Here is a 15,239-nt window from a genome sequence, read left to right as displayed (position 1 = left end):
TAGTCATCCACCCAATTACCTACATATTTATTATAAGTTCTATTAAGACGTAGAAATGCTTTAAAAATACATTATTTTAATAACTTCGAGATATTGTTTTATTTCATCAACATATGTAGGTATGTAGTATATTTAGTTAACAAGCATTTTTTTGTAAATCCATATTTAAATTGAAAACTAAACACCTGTAGAATTGAGCCTCCGGGAAATCTTGATATTATTTATTTCCATGACAACCGATGTTCATAGCATTAACCCCGATGCATACTAAAGAAGTCACATGTGGTTAGGTTTCAAATTCACACGTCACTCACTCAAAATATTCAAGTGTGACGTACTAGACCGTTAGCATGCCACACCCATCGTGATTATCTATCACAAAGAAATAATTAACCACGCAATTATTGGACAAAAAGTCATGAATAAAAATCTAGCACTGCCCTTGTTATTTTTGTTACGTTCAAGCGAACTACGTGCTCTGGGGCGACTGATCAGTGGTGACTTGTAGTGAAGAGCAAAATAGTACTAATACAAAGTATTATGTCATTATGCTATTACTCCTAGGGCTAAGTAAATTATATTACAGCTACAAAAGTAGATTAAGTAGAATTTCAAGATCGCAATGTTTATTAAGTTCCATAATATTCAGTAAAGCAATATTCCTTAAAGCTTATTTAAACCTAGCAATATGACCTGAAATCCGCGTCTCAATGGGATGCCTAAGCTTACACGCCTGAATCTAAATTCTTGAAGGCACATGTAAAATGCCTATTAAATTAGCACAAGGCAACCACACAAATATTTTATGCCATATTTTCATGAACATTTTATAAACTTGAATAATAAAATTTAAAAAAAACCCCGCTATGCCATGTCAATCGTGGTCATTATGGTTTTTATAATTTTAATCTCTAGGAAGAACCGTACACTTCATTTGTATAATAACCGCAACAATTTTGAATTTAATGGGAAAACTTGAATGTTGACCTTCATCTTGACTCCTATAAATAATCGCGAAGGACCGATATTGATACTATTCGATTCAAAACCGAAGAAAATGAAGACCGTGAGTTCTGCTATATGTTTATTTTAATAGAAAAATACTTATATGACATTTTAAATCATCCGATTTTTTATATTCCTCTTCTATTATGTTATATGTTATATACCGTTAAGAACCTTAGCTCATAGTATAATATTTTGTATCTCATTTTCAGTTTGTATTAGTAACCCTGGTGGCGAGCGCCCTCCTTGCCTTGGCCCATGGCTTGCCTGAGCCTGGCTACGGAGGAGGAGGCCACAGCAGCGGCCACAACAGCGGCTATGGCCATGGTGGCCAGAATTACGACCAGGGACATGGCAGCCACGGATTTGACCAAGGTCACGGCAGCCACGGATACGACCAAGGTCACGGTAGCCACGGATTCGACCAAGGTCACGGTAGCCACGGATTCGACCAAGGTCATGGTCACGGTGGTCACGGATACGATCAGGGACACGGCCACGGCAACCAAGGATTCGACCAAGGGTTCGGTCACGGAGGAAACGGAGGATTCGACCAGGGCTTCAACCAGGGAGGTCATCACGGACAAGGCGGCCACGGGCATAACCAAGGACACGGTTATGATCAAGGTCATGGTCACGGTCACGGTCATGATGATCATCACCACTACTAAATAAATTAAGATAAGGTCATAGTTAAGCTAACATGTCTAAAACTGGGTAAGCACAACATTGGATCCTATTATGTTCACATTTATTAGTCACATCATCAGCTATAGTAATTAAGATCAAAACCTTGCTATTTGTTTAAAGCCGTATAAAAAAGTGTTATTTATCTATACATATTTCAATTTAAGAGTCATTATGTACACCTGGTTTTATTCAAGTTCTTGTATTAAGTTAAATTAAATTGTCAACGATTGCCAACCCTGAATTTTTCAGGTGATCCTGAAATGGTGTTATGTAAATAAAATAAATTATTACTAAAATACATTTTTTTTTCTTTTACAAAACATAAATTAAATTTAGAATGATTAAAGTTGTAAACTTTGTTTATGAGTCTCAAACTTAGAACCTGATGTTGCCCGCAGATACCTACTGAAAAGCAAGAAAGAACACATGACTTTTTAAACTAATTATTGGGTGTTCCACCCAGAAATTACTATTTTTCATTCACCTAGGCTTGATTATAATTATTTTTTAGAAAACAGTCCTTTTTGACCTTTTGATTTTTATGTATAAAAGCTTTGGTACAATAGACTCAAATAAATGCTGTTTTACTACAAGAACTCATCATGAAATACGAAAGTTACCTATTTTATTTGTATTACCTAATTGGTAATTTACCAGAAAATATCAAATCTAGTCCTCCTACTTCCTACTAATATTCCTACTTTCCTACTAAAATTATAAATGTGAAAGTTTCTGAGAGTGTATGTGTTTGTTATTCTTTCACGCAAAAACGGCTGGACTGATTTGGTTGAAATTTGGTATGAATGTAGATAGGTGATACTCTGGATTAACACATAGACTACTACTTATCAACAGACGGCAAAGCCGCGAGCGGAAGGTAGTTAGTTATATTTCTTAGTTTCTTTAATTCTGTAGGTACTGGTTTACCCGAAAGACATTGTTCTGTTTATTTTTATGTCAATAAAATTGAATATTTGAAACCATCTTAAGGCAATAATTGAATTTATTCCGAGTGGAGTCCACTCGTGACCAAAAGGCTGGCCTATACTTCGGTCAAAGAATATGCAATTTAGCGTGGCAATGCAGCCAGCGTTTTGGGCACGATCCCCGCTGACAGAGATGCGGATGAATTTTTGGATATATAGTTTGAATTTTTTTTAATATGTAGATTAAGTAGGATATGTAAGTTTTTTACTAGAATAGTATTAATTCCGATTATTCGAAAACATGTTTAGTCAGTTATCTTTATCATGGGTCGGTAATAGCAAACTTTTATGTTTGTTTTCATCTAGATTACGTTTGGATCGGTCTTAAATCGGAAAGTAGGTAACTTTGGCTGAAATGTTTGGTAAGTTCAAGATGGTCTTGACCAGATATATCTACTTTTTACTCAGTTGCGAGAATTGTTTTTTCTGAAATCTGATGCGCAGTTGTCAAATGATTAGGTACCTACATAATAAAACACTCAAACTTGAAGCACTTCCTAAATATGTTTAAATATCCTAGATGCATTTTCCTCATTAACCTGTTCCAAAATTATTCATATGTAAGTAGTTTTAGAATAATTTTAGAAATCTCACCGGTTTTTGCGACCTTTTATTTTGATATAAAAGGAATTACAATCATTCCAGAACAATATAGTTCTTCAGAAACTCACAATGAAATACGTAAGTCCTTACCACACTTTTGATATTGTTTTTTTTGTTTTACTGGCCATCTTTAGAACCATCATTTTTCAATACCACATCAATAATTTGAGTCATCAGCAAATAAAGCACTACGTACCTAAATGTACGTAATACACTTCTTTAGCGTCGGCAAAACAGTCCAATCTTGGATATTCATTTAGATTCCATATCAAACCTCCCCACTCAGAGACATTTAATGGTTACTTAAGCCATTCCTTAGTGAAGGATTTGTTTGACATTCCGTCACTAAGGAGTGACTAAAGTAATCATTAAATGTCTCTGAGTGGGGAGGTTAGATTTTAGTTTAGCGTCTTTGACATAATGACACATATCAGAGGAAACTGGTGTGCACTTTTCAAAGTATACTGCACTTACTCGAAACCATGGACATTTCAGAGATGTAGCCCGAAAAGGGCTCAGGTTCAGAGAGCAGGTACAGAGGTAGATTTTATCAGTAGTAGTCCAACTAAAGATGTTCCTCCTCTGTACGGTTTTTAGCTGGAAACTAAATTATGCATATTCTTATTACAGTTCGCATTTGTTGCCTTCTTGGTGTGCGTCTTGTTGGCGCTGGCTGGCGCCTCCGTGGTATCCTCAAAGCAACACCAGCATGGGACACACGAGAGGGTCGGACGCAGCGCTGAGCCTGGGTATGGCTACCAGGGCAGAGGAAACCATGGCCGGAGTTACGGGCGAGGAGGCTAAATTACGATGTTGACGCATAACTATTTTGTGCAACACTGTTATAGGAACATGCTCTATGCTAAGCTTCTTCAAAAAAAGTCTACAATTATGATGCTACAATCGATTATGATTTACTTAAGAAATAAAATATGTGAAACAAAGTACTGAAACATTATTTTAAATACCTCTAGTACTATCCATTAATCTAAACTGATGCCAAAGACAAAAGAAACTGCCATTGCGACTTTACCCGAGTACACGTACCTATAGTACATACTCATCCTCCGAGCCTTTTTAACCGACTTCCCAAAACGGAGGAGGTTCTCAATTCGGCCTGTATGTTTTTTTTTCTATGTATGTACATCGATTACGCCGAGGTTTATAGACCGATTTACGTGATTCTTTTTTTGTTCGAGGCAGAATAGCTGCCAGTTGGTCCCATTATCATCAGGTCAGGATCTGATGATGGAAACCCTGAGAAATCGAGGGCAACCTTCGAAAGTTGTATGCAAACATAGGGTAAAACCTTAACACTCAGGTGTATGCCTGAAAGCACTATTCAACACTGAAGAATTGAAGCTGACCTGATGATGGAGACCAGAGAGGGTCGAGGGAACTCGACAACTGAATATGTAAACTACCTCGTGATTGGGCTTATAAGATTTGTATTGATGAGATCTTTGCAACAGTGAAGGTTTGGAGCTGACCTGATGATGAAGACCAGAGAAGGTCGAGGGAACTCGACAACTGAATATGTAAAATACCTCGTATTTAGGCTTAAATTATTTGTATTGATGAGAACTTCCCACTTATATGGATAGTGACAACTATTTGTATCACTGAAAAGCTGTAAATAAAAAACATTTTTACAAAAAAAATTAACCGACTTCCCAAAACACTAAAAAGCCAAAAAATAACGAATTTAATTGCATCGGCCTAGAAGTCGGTGGCAAAATTAACTTAGGCACATCCATTAGACACCGACTTCTAGGCCGATGCACCTAAATTCGTTATTTTTTGGCTTTTTAGTGTTTTGGGAAGTCGGTTAATTTTTTTTGTACACATACACACACATGCTTAACTTGAACTGCTGTTCTTCGAGGTATTTCCTGTCGACCAAATGCACATCAAAAATGAGTTCTGTCGAAGTAATAATCAGACTAGTGATTTTCTAAGTAAAGTCGAGTTCAGAGTGACAGCCGTAGTCATCAGTAATAATAAGTAAATTGTAAGTAATAGTATATCAAGCAGCAGTTTAGCATTTAAAAAGCCCTTAACAACGTCAAAAAATTATCATTTAGAACTCAAAAAGGTTTCGATCAATTTTCCTCATTGTATATTATGTGATACTTACCTGTTTAGTGTGTATCAGTAAAATGAAATAATAAGTAAAAAAAGAATACGTATTTGTTTTCGAAATGCACGGGTTTTGTGGGACAGATTTGAATATATAAAGCTTTAGTGCATACTGCAAATCATCACAGTGCTCTGCAAGTATTCCACAAGTCAAAATGAAATTCGTAAGTAATATTGTAATATTTTTTATATTTTCATTGTATCATCACCTCAAAAAGAACAAGAAATTACTTAGTGTACTTTCTATGTCAGTATTGTATATTCTATGTATTATGTCAGTCTATCCGTCTATCACAACTCTTTATGGAATGCGTTGATGCTCAGAATTCCGAAGTCAAGTAGTCAGAATCCCAGTAACGGTGTTGAAATCCAAAAAAATGTAGGGTCCATAATTTAATAGGGGGAAGATTTTTGAAACAAGTGCATTTTTACATAATTATTTTAATGGAAAATGCGTCAAAACCTATGTTATTCCTGTCATCATGTACCTAAATAACTGATTAACAAACCTTTTCATTCCAGTTCGCATTCGTCGCTCTGCTGTTGTGTGCGGTCATGGCCTTCGCCAGTGCCGGCGTGGCTCCGCAACTGCCTGACGTAGCGAACCCCGAAGCTCCCAGGCTGGTCCGCAGCCCCGGCTACTATCACAAGAAGGAGGAACATCATCATCATCACCACTATGGCGGCTACGGATACGGTTACCACGGATAAACTTAATTAACTCAATGAGTTTGTTCTTACAACATTGTAGTTACCATTTTCAGTGATATACTATGTAATTTTTGTGTATTAAAAATATTTATGTTTTTACTTATTAGATTTTTTTTGTTTTTTTCTTGTTCTTTCTAAGAGTACCTCTGTCTTTTATATGCTTACCGCAAAAGACTTGAATTGAGAAAAGATTTGAAGATTTTTGGTACGGAAATTGGTACAGTAATTTTAGGAGGACATAGAATAGAATATACACATACTTATTAAACGTGGTCCACGCGCAACTATATGAAACTGAAGGATCCACTTGATTTCTAATAAGTAAAAAGTCTTTATTTTGTCCTATGAAAATAGTGGAAAGTATTTAGTAAGCAGGTACCTACTAGCGCAACTATTGGAAAAATGCATGGATAGCGCAACTATTGGAGAGCCGTTTGGAGTTGAAACATTATAAGACCAAAGGACCTAAATGCCCACAGACTCTATCAAAAAATCAGCAGGCTCTTAATGGAGTCGACTCGTGACCGTAGCTAGCCTGTACCTTTACCAAAGAAAATACATTGTCATCTAGCGTGGCAGGCCAGCCTTTGCCGCTGACAGTAACTTTTTATTGGTATTGTAGGTATCTTCCAGTACGGCTTCCAGTCTCACCGGATGCAGCCGAGTATTAGAGTTTTACATGGAGCGACGGCCTTATCTGACCTCATCAACCCGGGTAACCAAAATCCCTTGAGACTGGTGTCAAACTTACTGGCTTCTGACTACCCGTATTGACTGCCAAGGATGTTCAATGACAGCCGGGACCTACAGTTTAACGTGCCATCCGAAACACCGTCACTGGTGTCTAAGATATAGGTACGTGGATCATCACTCACTCCTGGTATTCAGGGTACAGGGAAAGATAGGTTTATTAATAGGTCAAACCTCTTTTTTCCGCCTAGTCCGATAGATCCCTTAAAGTGGGTCCACACGATGCGGAATCAACTTCACATAGATTTTCATAGAATTTTGTCTGCGCAACAAATCGTGCATACAAAAGTCTGAGCCAATGATAAGTCTGCACTTGACAAACATCTTGCCATCAGGTTTCCGTTCAAACTTTAAAGAGAATTTACACGTGCTTAAAATCTGTGTGACTTTAAGCGTAGAAATTGAAATTGTTATTTAAAAAACTTCTTCAAGCTGCTCCGCACTGGTTATTTATTTTTCGGCTTAGCAATCATAAGTAGGTAGTGACAATATGTATACCAACTTAAGGAACTACATTTGGAAGGGTCTGTAGGCGGTGAGTGGGTCTGTGGGCGGTGAGTTCGGGTGGCTCACCGTTCCTCCGTCCAACCGACAGACCCGTGTCGGCGGCGCGCGTTACTCCACGCGCTCCTCAAATAGATGTCAGCAACCCCATCGAGCCCCAGCAGGACCAAAGCCTGCCAGGGCTGCGGGATTGTTCGAAAGAATTACCGCGGCCTAAAATTTAACCCCTAAATTTCCAAGTGATTATATGTAAGTTTCTTTATAGTAGAGCATACGTAGTAGAGTAATATACATAAAGCAACTCTACTTTAAAACTGTTACGTAGTTAAATATTCAGCAAACAGTAAGATGCTGATGAAAAACAGTAGCATGTTACCAACTAATCGATGTGGTTTCCAACATTCTCGAATTGTGAGTTATATTGTAAGAACGAGTTTTTGTACCTATTCTACTTCATCCAAATCTTACGTAATATACCTTTCAAAACAAAGGATTTTAATTGCACAAGAGAAAGATTAATTCAACAATTCATAAGTAGAGAGAATCAGTTATTAAATACCTTCCTGAGTATTGTATTGCTGGGACAGAATAACGATGTTATTCCAATTATTTCATCACTTTTAACTTTAAAATTGACTGCATGCTGGCTGACAAAATGTATCCTATCCCAGTCCTTCCTAAGGTTAATTGTATCAATTTTTGTACAACAAAACTTCCAAAGCAGTTCAAAATCAATAAAGGTTCATAAAAAATAGACAAGAAATTAGAAACAATACTTTTAATATATAAAACTACATATCACTGAAAATGGTAACTACAAAGTTGTAAGAACAAATTCATTGGTTCAGTTTAGTTTATCCGTGGTAGCCGTATCCATAGCCGCCATAGTGATGATGATGATGTTCCTCCTTCTTGTGATAGTAGCCGGGGCTGCGGACCAGCCTGGGAGCTTCAGGGTTCGCTACGTCAGGTAGTTGCGGAACCACGCCGGCACTGGCGAAGGCCATGACCGCACACAACAGCAGAGCGACGAATGCGAACTGTAATGAAAGGTATCAATTATTTTAAAGTTTTGCATTATTTTAGGAGTAGGATGGCAGTAATAATACTAGACTTCTTGAGTACTTGTTGTTAGCAAAATGTGAGGTTGCGTTTGGTCAGAACAGACTACTCTCTACTCTGTAGGTACCTAAATCGGATCATAGGGATACTAAGAATCCCTCAGTAATGCTTTTGGTATGCTGAATATCCCGTTAAAAAAATCCGCAAAGTTCTCATTGCTAAAGAAAATTGGCAGGAATAACATGCAAAGTGCAGACGTTAAAAGAGGTTTATATCACATCTAAACTTTCGACTAATAAAAGGCTGGCGATATTAATAACAAAAAAACTACAATATTTTACTTACAATGAAAATTAATTATTGATAAAAAAAAAATGATTTCAATATTAATTATATTGAAATACTTACGAATTTCATTTTGACTTGTGGGCTACTTGCAGAACACTGTGATGATTTGAACTAAGCCCTAAGGCTTTATATATTCAAATATGTCCCACAAACCGGTGCATTTCGAAAACAAAACTATACTCACTCCTTTTTTACTTATTATTTCATTGACTAATATATAAACCTACTAAACGGGTAATCATGACATACAAATGAGGAAAATTATTCAAAACCTTTTCATGCCCCAAATAATCTTTTTTTCAACCGCCATCGTTGTTATGATTTTTTAAAAGGATGCACGTTACCTATATGTACAATTTAATACGCAAAAGTAATAACTAGGTAATTATCATAATAGTTTAATTCTAGAGTAATCCAAAACAAAACAGGAGTTATCTGTGTATATTGTATTGTATTGTGTATCTATGTATATTATAGAAGCTAGCCTGGTACATACTAAACACTGCACTTTAGTGAAAAACAACATATTTCTAGGTAGTACCTATGCAGATAAACATTCCTAGTTTTTGTTAAACTAATGAGTTTAGTAAATTACCGACTTCATTAACCATGACGGCGATGTACTATATAAAGGTGCATCCGCATGACCGAATTGTGAATTGTCTTCAGGAACCATAACAGAAACCCAAAATGAAATTGGTAAGTCAATTTTATAATAGATAAATATTATCATAGGTTCATTTACATATTTAGCAAACTGTTTGATTTTATTGTTCGACATTTTAAACAATTAGAAATAATAAAGGTGTCGTGTAGTGATTAATTAAGCATTTAGACCCACAGCTTAATTTTCTAAAATCATCTGTCTCATTTTTCACATAGATATTTACAACACAAAAAGAAACTGTCCTAGTTGGTCCTAGTAAAACAATAAAAAAAAAACAAATTTCAATTTATGATTTTGTTATATTCGAAATTCAAATTATGATTGAAACTTTTTAGAAGAACCTCCACCGATTCGATATTTTTTTTTTCAGTTTGCATTGATCGCTCTGCTGTTATGCGCAATACTGGCTGGTGCGCACGTTGTCTATGCTGCGGCCGATCCTGATCAGCCAGCATTAGTAAGAGAAGCTCGCAGCCCAACTAAAGGCAAGATCTACAAAGGCCATGGATACGGACACGGGTAGAGAGAACAGCATTTGGGCCTACACATTATAATATATTATGAACTACGTAATAAGGGGCTGGTAGTTGAAACTATCTTTTAATATGTAAAACGTTAATTTCTTTTATGTTATAAATGTCTTGGGAATAAAATGTTAGCAAAATATTAATTTATTTCATTCATCTCTTGGAACGTTAAATAGGAACAATAGAGTAGGACTGTATCTCACATGTTCGGATACATTTTGAAAATGCAAAGACTGATTGCGTATTTTCCCTACAGACCAGTAAGTACTTATTGGGGTGAACAACCACAAGACAACTGTTTGTCAACAAACAGCATTTGAAATCACTCGAAGAATTCGCATTTTGTTCGACCCCAAAACGAATTAAGTAGCATAATATGCCAATAATATTAATTTGTTTTATGTGTACAGAAAAAGAAGCATGAACACGATCTGACTTAGGTACACAAAAAAGTAAAACATACAACTTGTTTTCTCTGTTTAAAGTTATGTAAGAAAAAATATTTTATTTGTATTGCAAATTCGTCTCGGTAGTTTAGTAGGATTAGGTAGGTACGCCTTGCGTTTCGAAAAAAAATGAACGATTTTAAAGCATGCAATCGGGTTATTTTATAACTAGCCAATCTTTCTATCTGAATCAACTTTTACACAGTTTATCCAGCCTTTTTTATTAGTAGGTACTTATGGTAGGCCTAACTAACTAAGATTCTATTTTTGGTCACAGCTACATTTCAACTGCAACGTGGCACTTTGGATGAACTATTTTCCTATTTTATTGATCACTTGGGACCGCGCTTTTATGCTCTTTTTTTAGAGTCTTTCATTCTCCTGACATGACTAACAAAAAGTATACCTGGAACTGCTATATAAAATCATTTTCCATCATCAGATGCCAAAAAACTACGAACCTATAATAAAGAAAAAATGCCCATCACTATGAATTGTAATTATGTACACACCTTTTTTTAGGCAAAAAAGGCTCAAAACGAAGTGCAAAAACCTTTTCAAGACGCATATAAAGGAATGACTCTTAAACCAAATAAGTTCAGTCTTTTATCAGATATCAAAATGAAATACGTGAGTACAATTTCTCTGCAACCTTATATATTATTTGTGTAATTAATCCCTATTTTCTGGTGAAAGTTCTCACAGTTATAGAGAGCTACAATTTTATACAGATAACGCAGAAAACTTTGTTAGTCAAAATTTTATCTGGACAGAATTATGGTGTATGCGTGAGCCAAGCTCCTGAAGACCATTTTTGTTGAACCTTTTTTGGATCCCTATTTATCAAGTGACATTCCATTCAGTAGCTTCCCAACTCTACACCATAAAGTAGTAACTTCAGTCTCAAATCAAATATTCCTCATTTTCAGTTGGCGTACCTAGCAGTCTTAATATTCGCACTCATTGCAGTAGCGAGCGCGGGGTTAGATACCCGACCTACCGTGAGGGTGGCTCGTGGTATAGTTGGTCAACACCATCGACATGGCTACGGGTACAGTGGGGGCAACAGAGATAGACATGGACAAACTAAGGACCTGAGAAAACCTTGAAAAGAACACTACAAAATGAGATTCAGGCGTCAATCTGTGATTATTAAATGTTAAATTGTTTATTTGAAAAACTTCTGAATTTCATACAAGTTTTATTTGTAAAGTGATGATCTAATTAGCCTTAGTTAAGTAAAGTAATCTAAAGCAAACGCTCTTGTTTTATTTATTACATCGTTGCTTTACCTCATGACCTATCGATCTTGACTTAGCCACGAGTCTAGAGTAAAGATACCTATTCAAAAAAGTGAAAATTGAAGATTTCTGATGAACTTAAACTTACTGAACAATCATGAAATGCAGTTGAAGAGCAATTGTTCTCCAAATAAACTGACTTACAACTTAAGTACCTACTTTTTGTACATCCGTCCTCTTTTTGCTCCGACCTTTCAGACTCATTTAGCAAATATCCTTTTTAGGGTTCCGTACCTCGAAAAGAAAAAACGGAACCCTTATAGGATCACTTTGTTGTCCGTCTGTCTGTCTGTCTGTCTGTCTGTCTGTCTGTCAAGACCCTTTATCTTAAGAACGCGTGGACGTATCAAGCTGAAATTCACATGAAATACTCGAATCTATTGCCCCTTTAAGCTGTGAAAATATCAAACTTCTAAGCCAAGCCAATCAAAAGATACAACCGATTATGTCGATATTTTCAACAAATTTTCGACACTCGCAAAGGAATCAAAACCTACAGGGTACTTCCCGTAAACTCAGAATCTTGAAATTCTGCACGAAGCATTGTAATATAATGCAAATATAGGAAAAATTGCGAAAATCACATTTTTTAGTTAAATAATATTAATAAAAATATTTTAATAAAATGAAACTTACTACCTTATTTCTCACGAACGAATAAAGGTACCAAATTGAAATTTATACCAAATACCTAGGTCTATTGTCCCTTTAAGCAATGAAAAAATCAAACTTCTAAGTTAAAGCGATCAAAAGATACAGCAGTTTTACCGACACCCTAGACGAATTTCCGTCACACGCTAGGGAATCAAAACCTACAAGGTACTTCCCGTGAACTCAGAAACTTGAAATTCGGCACGAAGCAACGTTATATAGTACAGATAAAGGAAAAATTGCGAAAATGATAAATTTGAAGTTACATAAAATATTAAAATATTATTTTTGCTTACATAACATAAAATATTTTTTTATTGATTATAAACTTACTACCTACCCTTTTTCACATGAACGCGTAGAGATATTAAAGTTTTGAATAAAAAGTGAAATTCATATCAAACACTTCTTAAATATAATTGCCTCTAAACTGTGAAAAATTTTAAATCATTCAAAGGTCATTGGGCACCTTAGTATGGAAACCATACCCACGGCGGACACGAACGAAATATAGCACAGTATAATGATATAAGGCTCTGATTTACTATGGCATTAGTCGTATCAATGTGAACCATGGGAATCTAGAGCAAATCAGGTGTAAACATCAAATATTTTCCTCATTTCAATGGGGAATTCAAACGACCACGTTTGACGGATTTGAGAAATCATTTCTTTGTAGTGAAAGAGTATACTCACCGTTTATTTCCATTGTCATCAGGTCAGGATCTGATGATGGAAATCCTGAGAAATCGAGGGCAACTATCAGAAATTGTAGGCATGCATAGGATTAAAACTTGATTCTCAGATGTATGTCTGGTGATACTATCAAACAGTGAAGGTTTAGAGCTTACCTGATGATGGAGACGTGAGAAAGTCGAGAGAACTCCTTAACGGTATGTTTTAGTTACGTCGTGTTTGGGCTTATATGTATTATTCGTATTGACGAGAACTTTTCACAAAAGTTAAAAATAAAACTTTTACAAAAATAAAACAACTTCTAAAAACAACAAGAAAACTGTTTATATGCATCGGTCTAGATCTCGGTGGTAAATATAGATGCATCCTCTAGACACCGACTTCTCGACCGATGCACCTAACATCTTTTTAATTTCTTTCTTGCTTTTGTTTTCTTGTTGCTTTTTTATATGTTTGAAGTTGGATTTGTGTGTAAAATGCTACAAAATAAAATAAAGCCGACTTTATAAAACAAAGAAAGGGACAGAATTACACTTTTGTCAAGGCTCTAGAAACGTAAAGCCAGCAGCCCCGAATCCTACTCTCTAGAAGTCGTTGTTACAATTCGACAGCTACAAGTCGTCAGGCGGTTTCGAAAAAAACCTGAAACTGGGGCTCGTTAGGTGATTAATCCCTCAAAAATAAAAGATCCCATTCCTGCAATGGCTGCTTTAGCCCAAGTTAGTAGTGAATTCTCATCACCTAAAATAAAATAAGCTCCAACACAAGGTTACGTTTTAAATTGTAAAGGAGTTCCCATAACTATATCTGATCTTTGCTATCGATCACACAATGGCAGTCAAACCTATCTATGTGGAAAGTCTTCGCCAATACGAATAAAATAAGCCCAAGCACGTGGTAGTTGCAACATACCGTTCAGGAGTTCCCTCGACTCTCTGTGGTCTCCATAATCAAATCAGCTCCAAACCTTCACCGTTTACCAGTACCCTCAAAAATACACTGACATGTCTGGTTATGACTCGATGCGTGCCTACAATATTCAAGAGTTGACCTCGATTTCTCAGGGTTTCCAGATTCTCATCAGATCCTGGTCATCCGAATTGGCATCTTCCTTCTTTATGAAAAGTCTTTAACAATAAAAACTAGTATTTCAACCTGTACTATCCTCTGAAACTGCTTGTCTTTTATATTTTTCAAACGATCCTGGACATTCGTCTCCATGGAATTTTAATAAAATATTTATATTCAAAGAAAACCATTCTCCACGATTTAAAACTACTTTGATTCATGTCCGTCACTTTTTACAAAGCGGGTCAGATATGCCCGTCAGATATATAGTTATTTTCAATCAAATTTCTGAATGATGACTATAAAATGTTGTATATAAATAACTTTAATAAAATAACTTTTACAAGGTACTGGCCTACTATTTTAGTTATATTATAAAATAAAAAATATTTACTATTTTCAATCTCACGAAATTACCATAACTATGATTGTTCTAAACTGAACGGTTGGCGCGAGACTCACTTTTATCTGTACAGGATTTGTACGGAACCCTCGGTGCGCGAGTCCGACTCGCACTTGGCCGGTTTTTTTGTTGAACTCTGCACTTGACTCCAAATTGCCTCAAATACTTATTTGTTAACATTGTGGGTGAAATACTTGGGTTTGGTTGCAAAAACATGTACATGAACATAATGTACGTTCATAAGAGTACCTACTTATGATGAAGTTTTCTAATTTAGGAATAATATTGCACTCAGTTGTTTATTTGTAATCCAGAATGTATTATCAAAGTTTTAATTCTTTCATTAATACATTATTGTGTGTCCGTAAGGGTGCCTCCACATTTCTGGTGCATGTTGGGAATCCACAGCCAGTAAGACGTCATCGTCGGCATTGCTGAGCAGATCCGCCAGTTTTGGACTTTCGTTGGCTCCCAACGCCACCATGGCGATGAGTGTCCACACCAAGAAGACTAGGAACGCATACTGGAATAATAAATGAAGTTCCATATTCATATGTGGAAAAATAAGTTCAATAAAGTCTATGTTGTGGACGATCTTAAATTATGCATAGCTAAAGAGTCTTTATTACATAATTTAATTGGACGGTGATTGAACTCTCAGAAAAATAAATAATAATCAATC

At 36.0% G+C, this 15,239-nt stretch overlaps 1 protein-coding gene and 4 long non-coding RNA genes across 5 annotated transcripts; 4 read left to right on the top strand and 1 right to left on the bottom strand.

Moving 5' to 3' along the window:
• Positions 1 to 926: 926 nt before the first annotated feature.
• LOC110376363 (uncharacterized) lies at positions 927 to 1,993 on the top strand. Its single transcript, XM_021334818.3, has 2 exons — positions 927 to 1,066; positions 1,218 to 1,993. Exons 1-2 carry the CDS (start codon positions 980 to 982, stop codon positions 1,674 to 1,676), a joined length of 546 nt encoding a protein of 181 aa, XP_021190493.3. The 5' UTR covers positions 927 to 979; the 3' UTR covers positions 1,677 to 1,993.
• A 1,230-nt stretch (positions 1,994 to 3,223) lies between these two features.
• LOC110376400 (uncharacterized) lies at positions 3,224 to 4,228 on the top strand. Its single transcript, XR_002429547.3, has 2 exons — positions 3,224 to 3,362; positions 3,915 to 4,228. It is a non-coding gene; the product is annotated as an uncharacterized LOC110376400 (long non-coding RNA).
• A 936-nt stretch (positions 4,229 to 5,164) lies between these two features.
• LOC135117905 (uncharacterized) lies at positions 5,165 to 6,242 on the top strand. Its single transcript, XR_010277234.1, has 2 exons — positions 5,165 to 5,587; positions 5,946 to 6,242. It is a non-coding gene; the product is annotated as an uncharacterized LOC135117905 (long non-coding RNA).
• A 1,909-nt stretch (positions 6,243 to 8,151) lies between these two features.
• LOC135117915 (uncharacterized) lies at positions 8,152 to 8,931 on the bottom strand. Its single transcript, XR_010277240.1, has 2 exons — positions 8,859 to 8,931; positions 8,152 to 8,428 (listed from the first exon to the last, which is right to left on the bottom strand). It is a non-coding gene; the product is annotated as an uncharacterized LOC135117915 (long non-coding RNA).
• A 140-nt stretch (positions 8,932 to 9,071) lies between these two features.
• Positions 9,072 to 10,131, top strand: LOC135117805 (uncharacterized). Its single transcript, XR_010277180.1, has 2 exons — positions 9,072 to 9,497; positions 9,836 to 10,131. It is a non-coding gene; the product is annotated as an uncharacterized LOC135117805 (long non-coding RNA).
• The last annotated feature ends 5,108 nt before the right edge of the window (positions 10,132 to 15,239 follow it).

The sequence above is a fragment of the Helicoverpa armigera genome, chromosome 15 (assembly GCF_030705265.1).
Source record: "Helicoverpa armigera isolate CAAS_96S chromosome 15, ASM3070526v1, whole genome shotgun sequence".
NCBI lineage: Eukaryota > Metazoa > Arthropoda > Insecta > Lepidoptera > Noctuidae > Helicoverpa > Helicoverpa armigera.
This window is presented reverse-complemented; position numbering and strand designations above follow the sequence as displayed.

What these genes read in the sequence shown, in the direction of transcription:
- LOC110376363 (XM_021334818.3), top strand. Translation starts at nt 980, where the DNA reads ATGTTGACCTTCATCTTGACTCCTATAAATAATCGCGAAGGACCGATA. An exon ending in AACCGAAGAAAATGAAGACC is followed by an intron (nt 1,067 to 1,217) that starts GTGAGTTCTGCT and finishes TCTCATTTTCAG; the next exon opens with TTTGTATTAGTAACCCTGGT.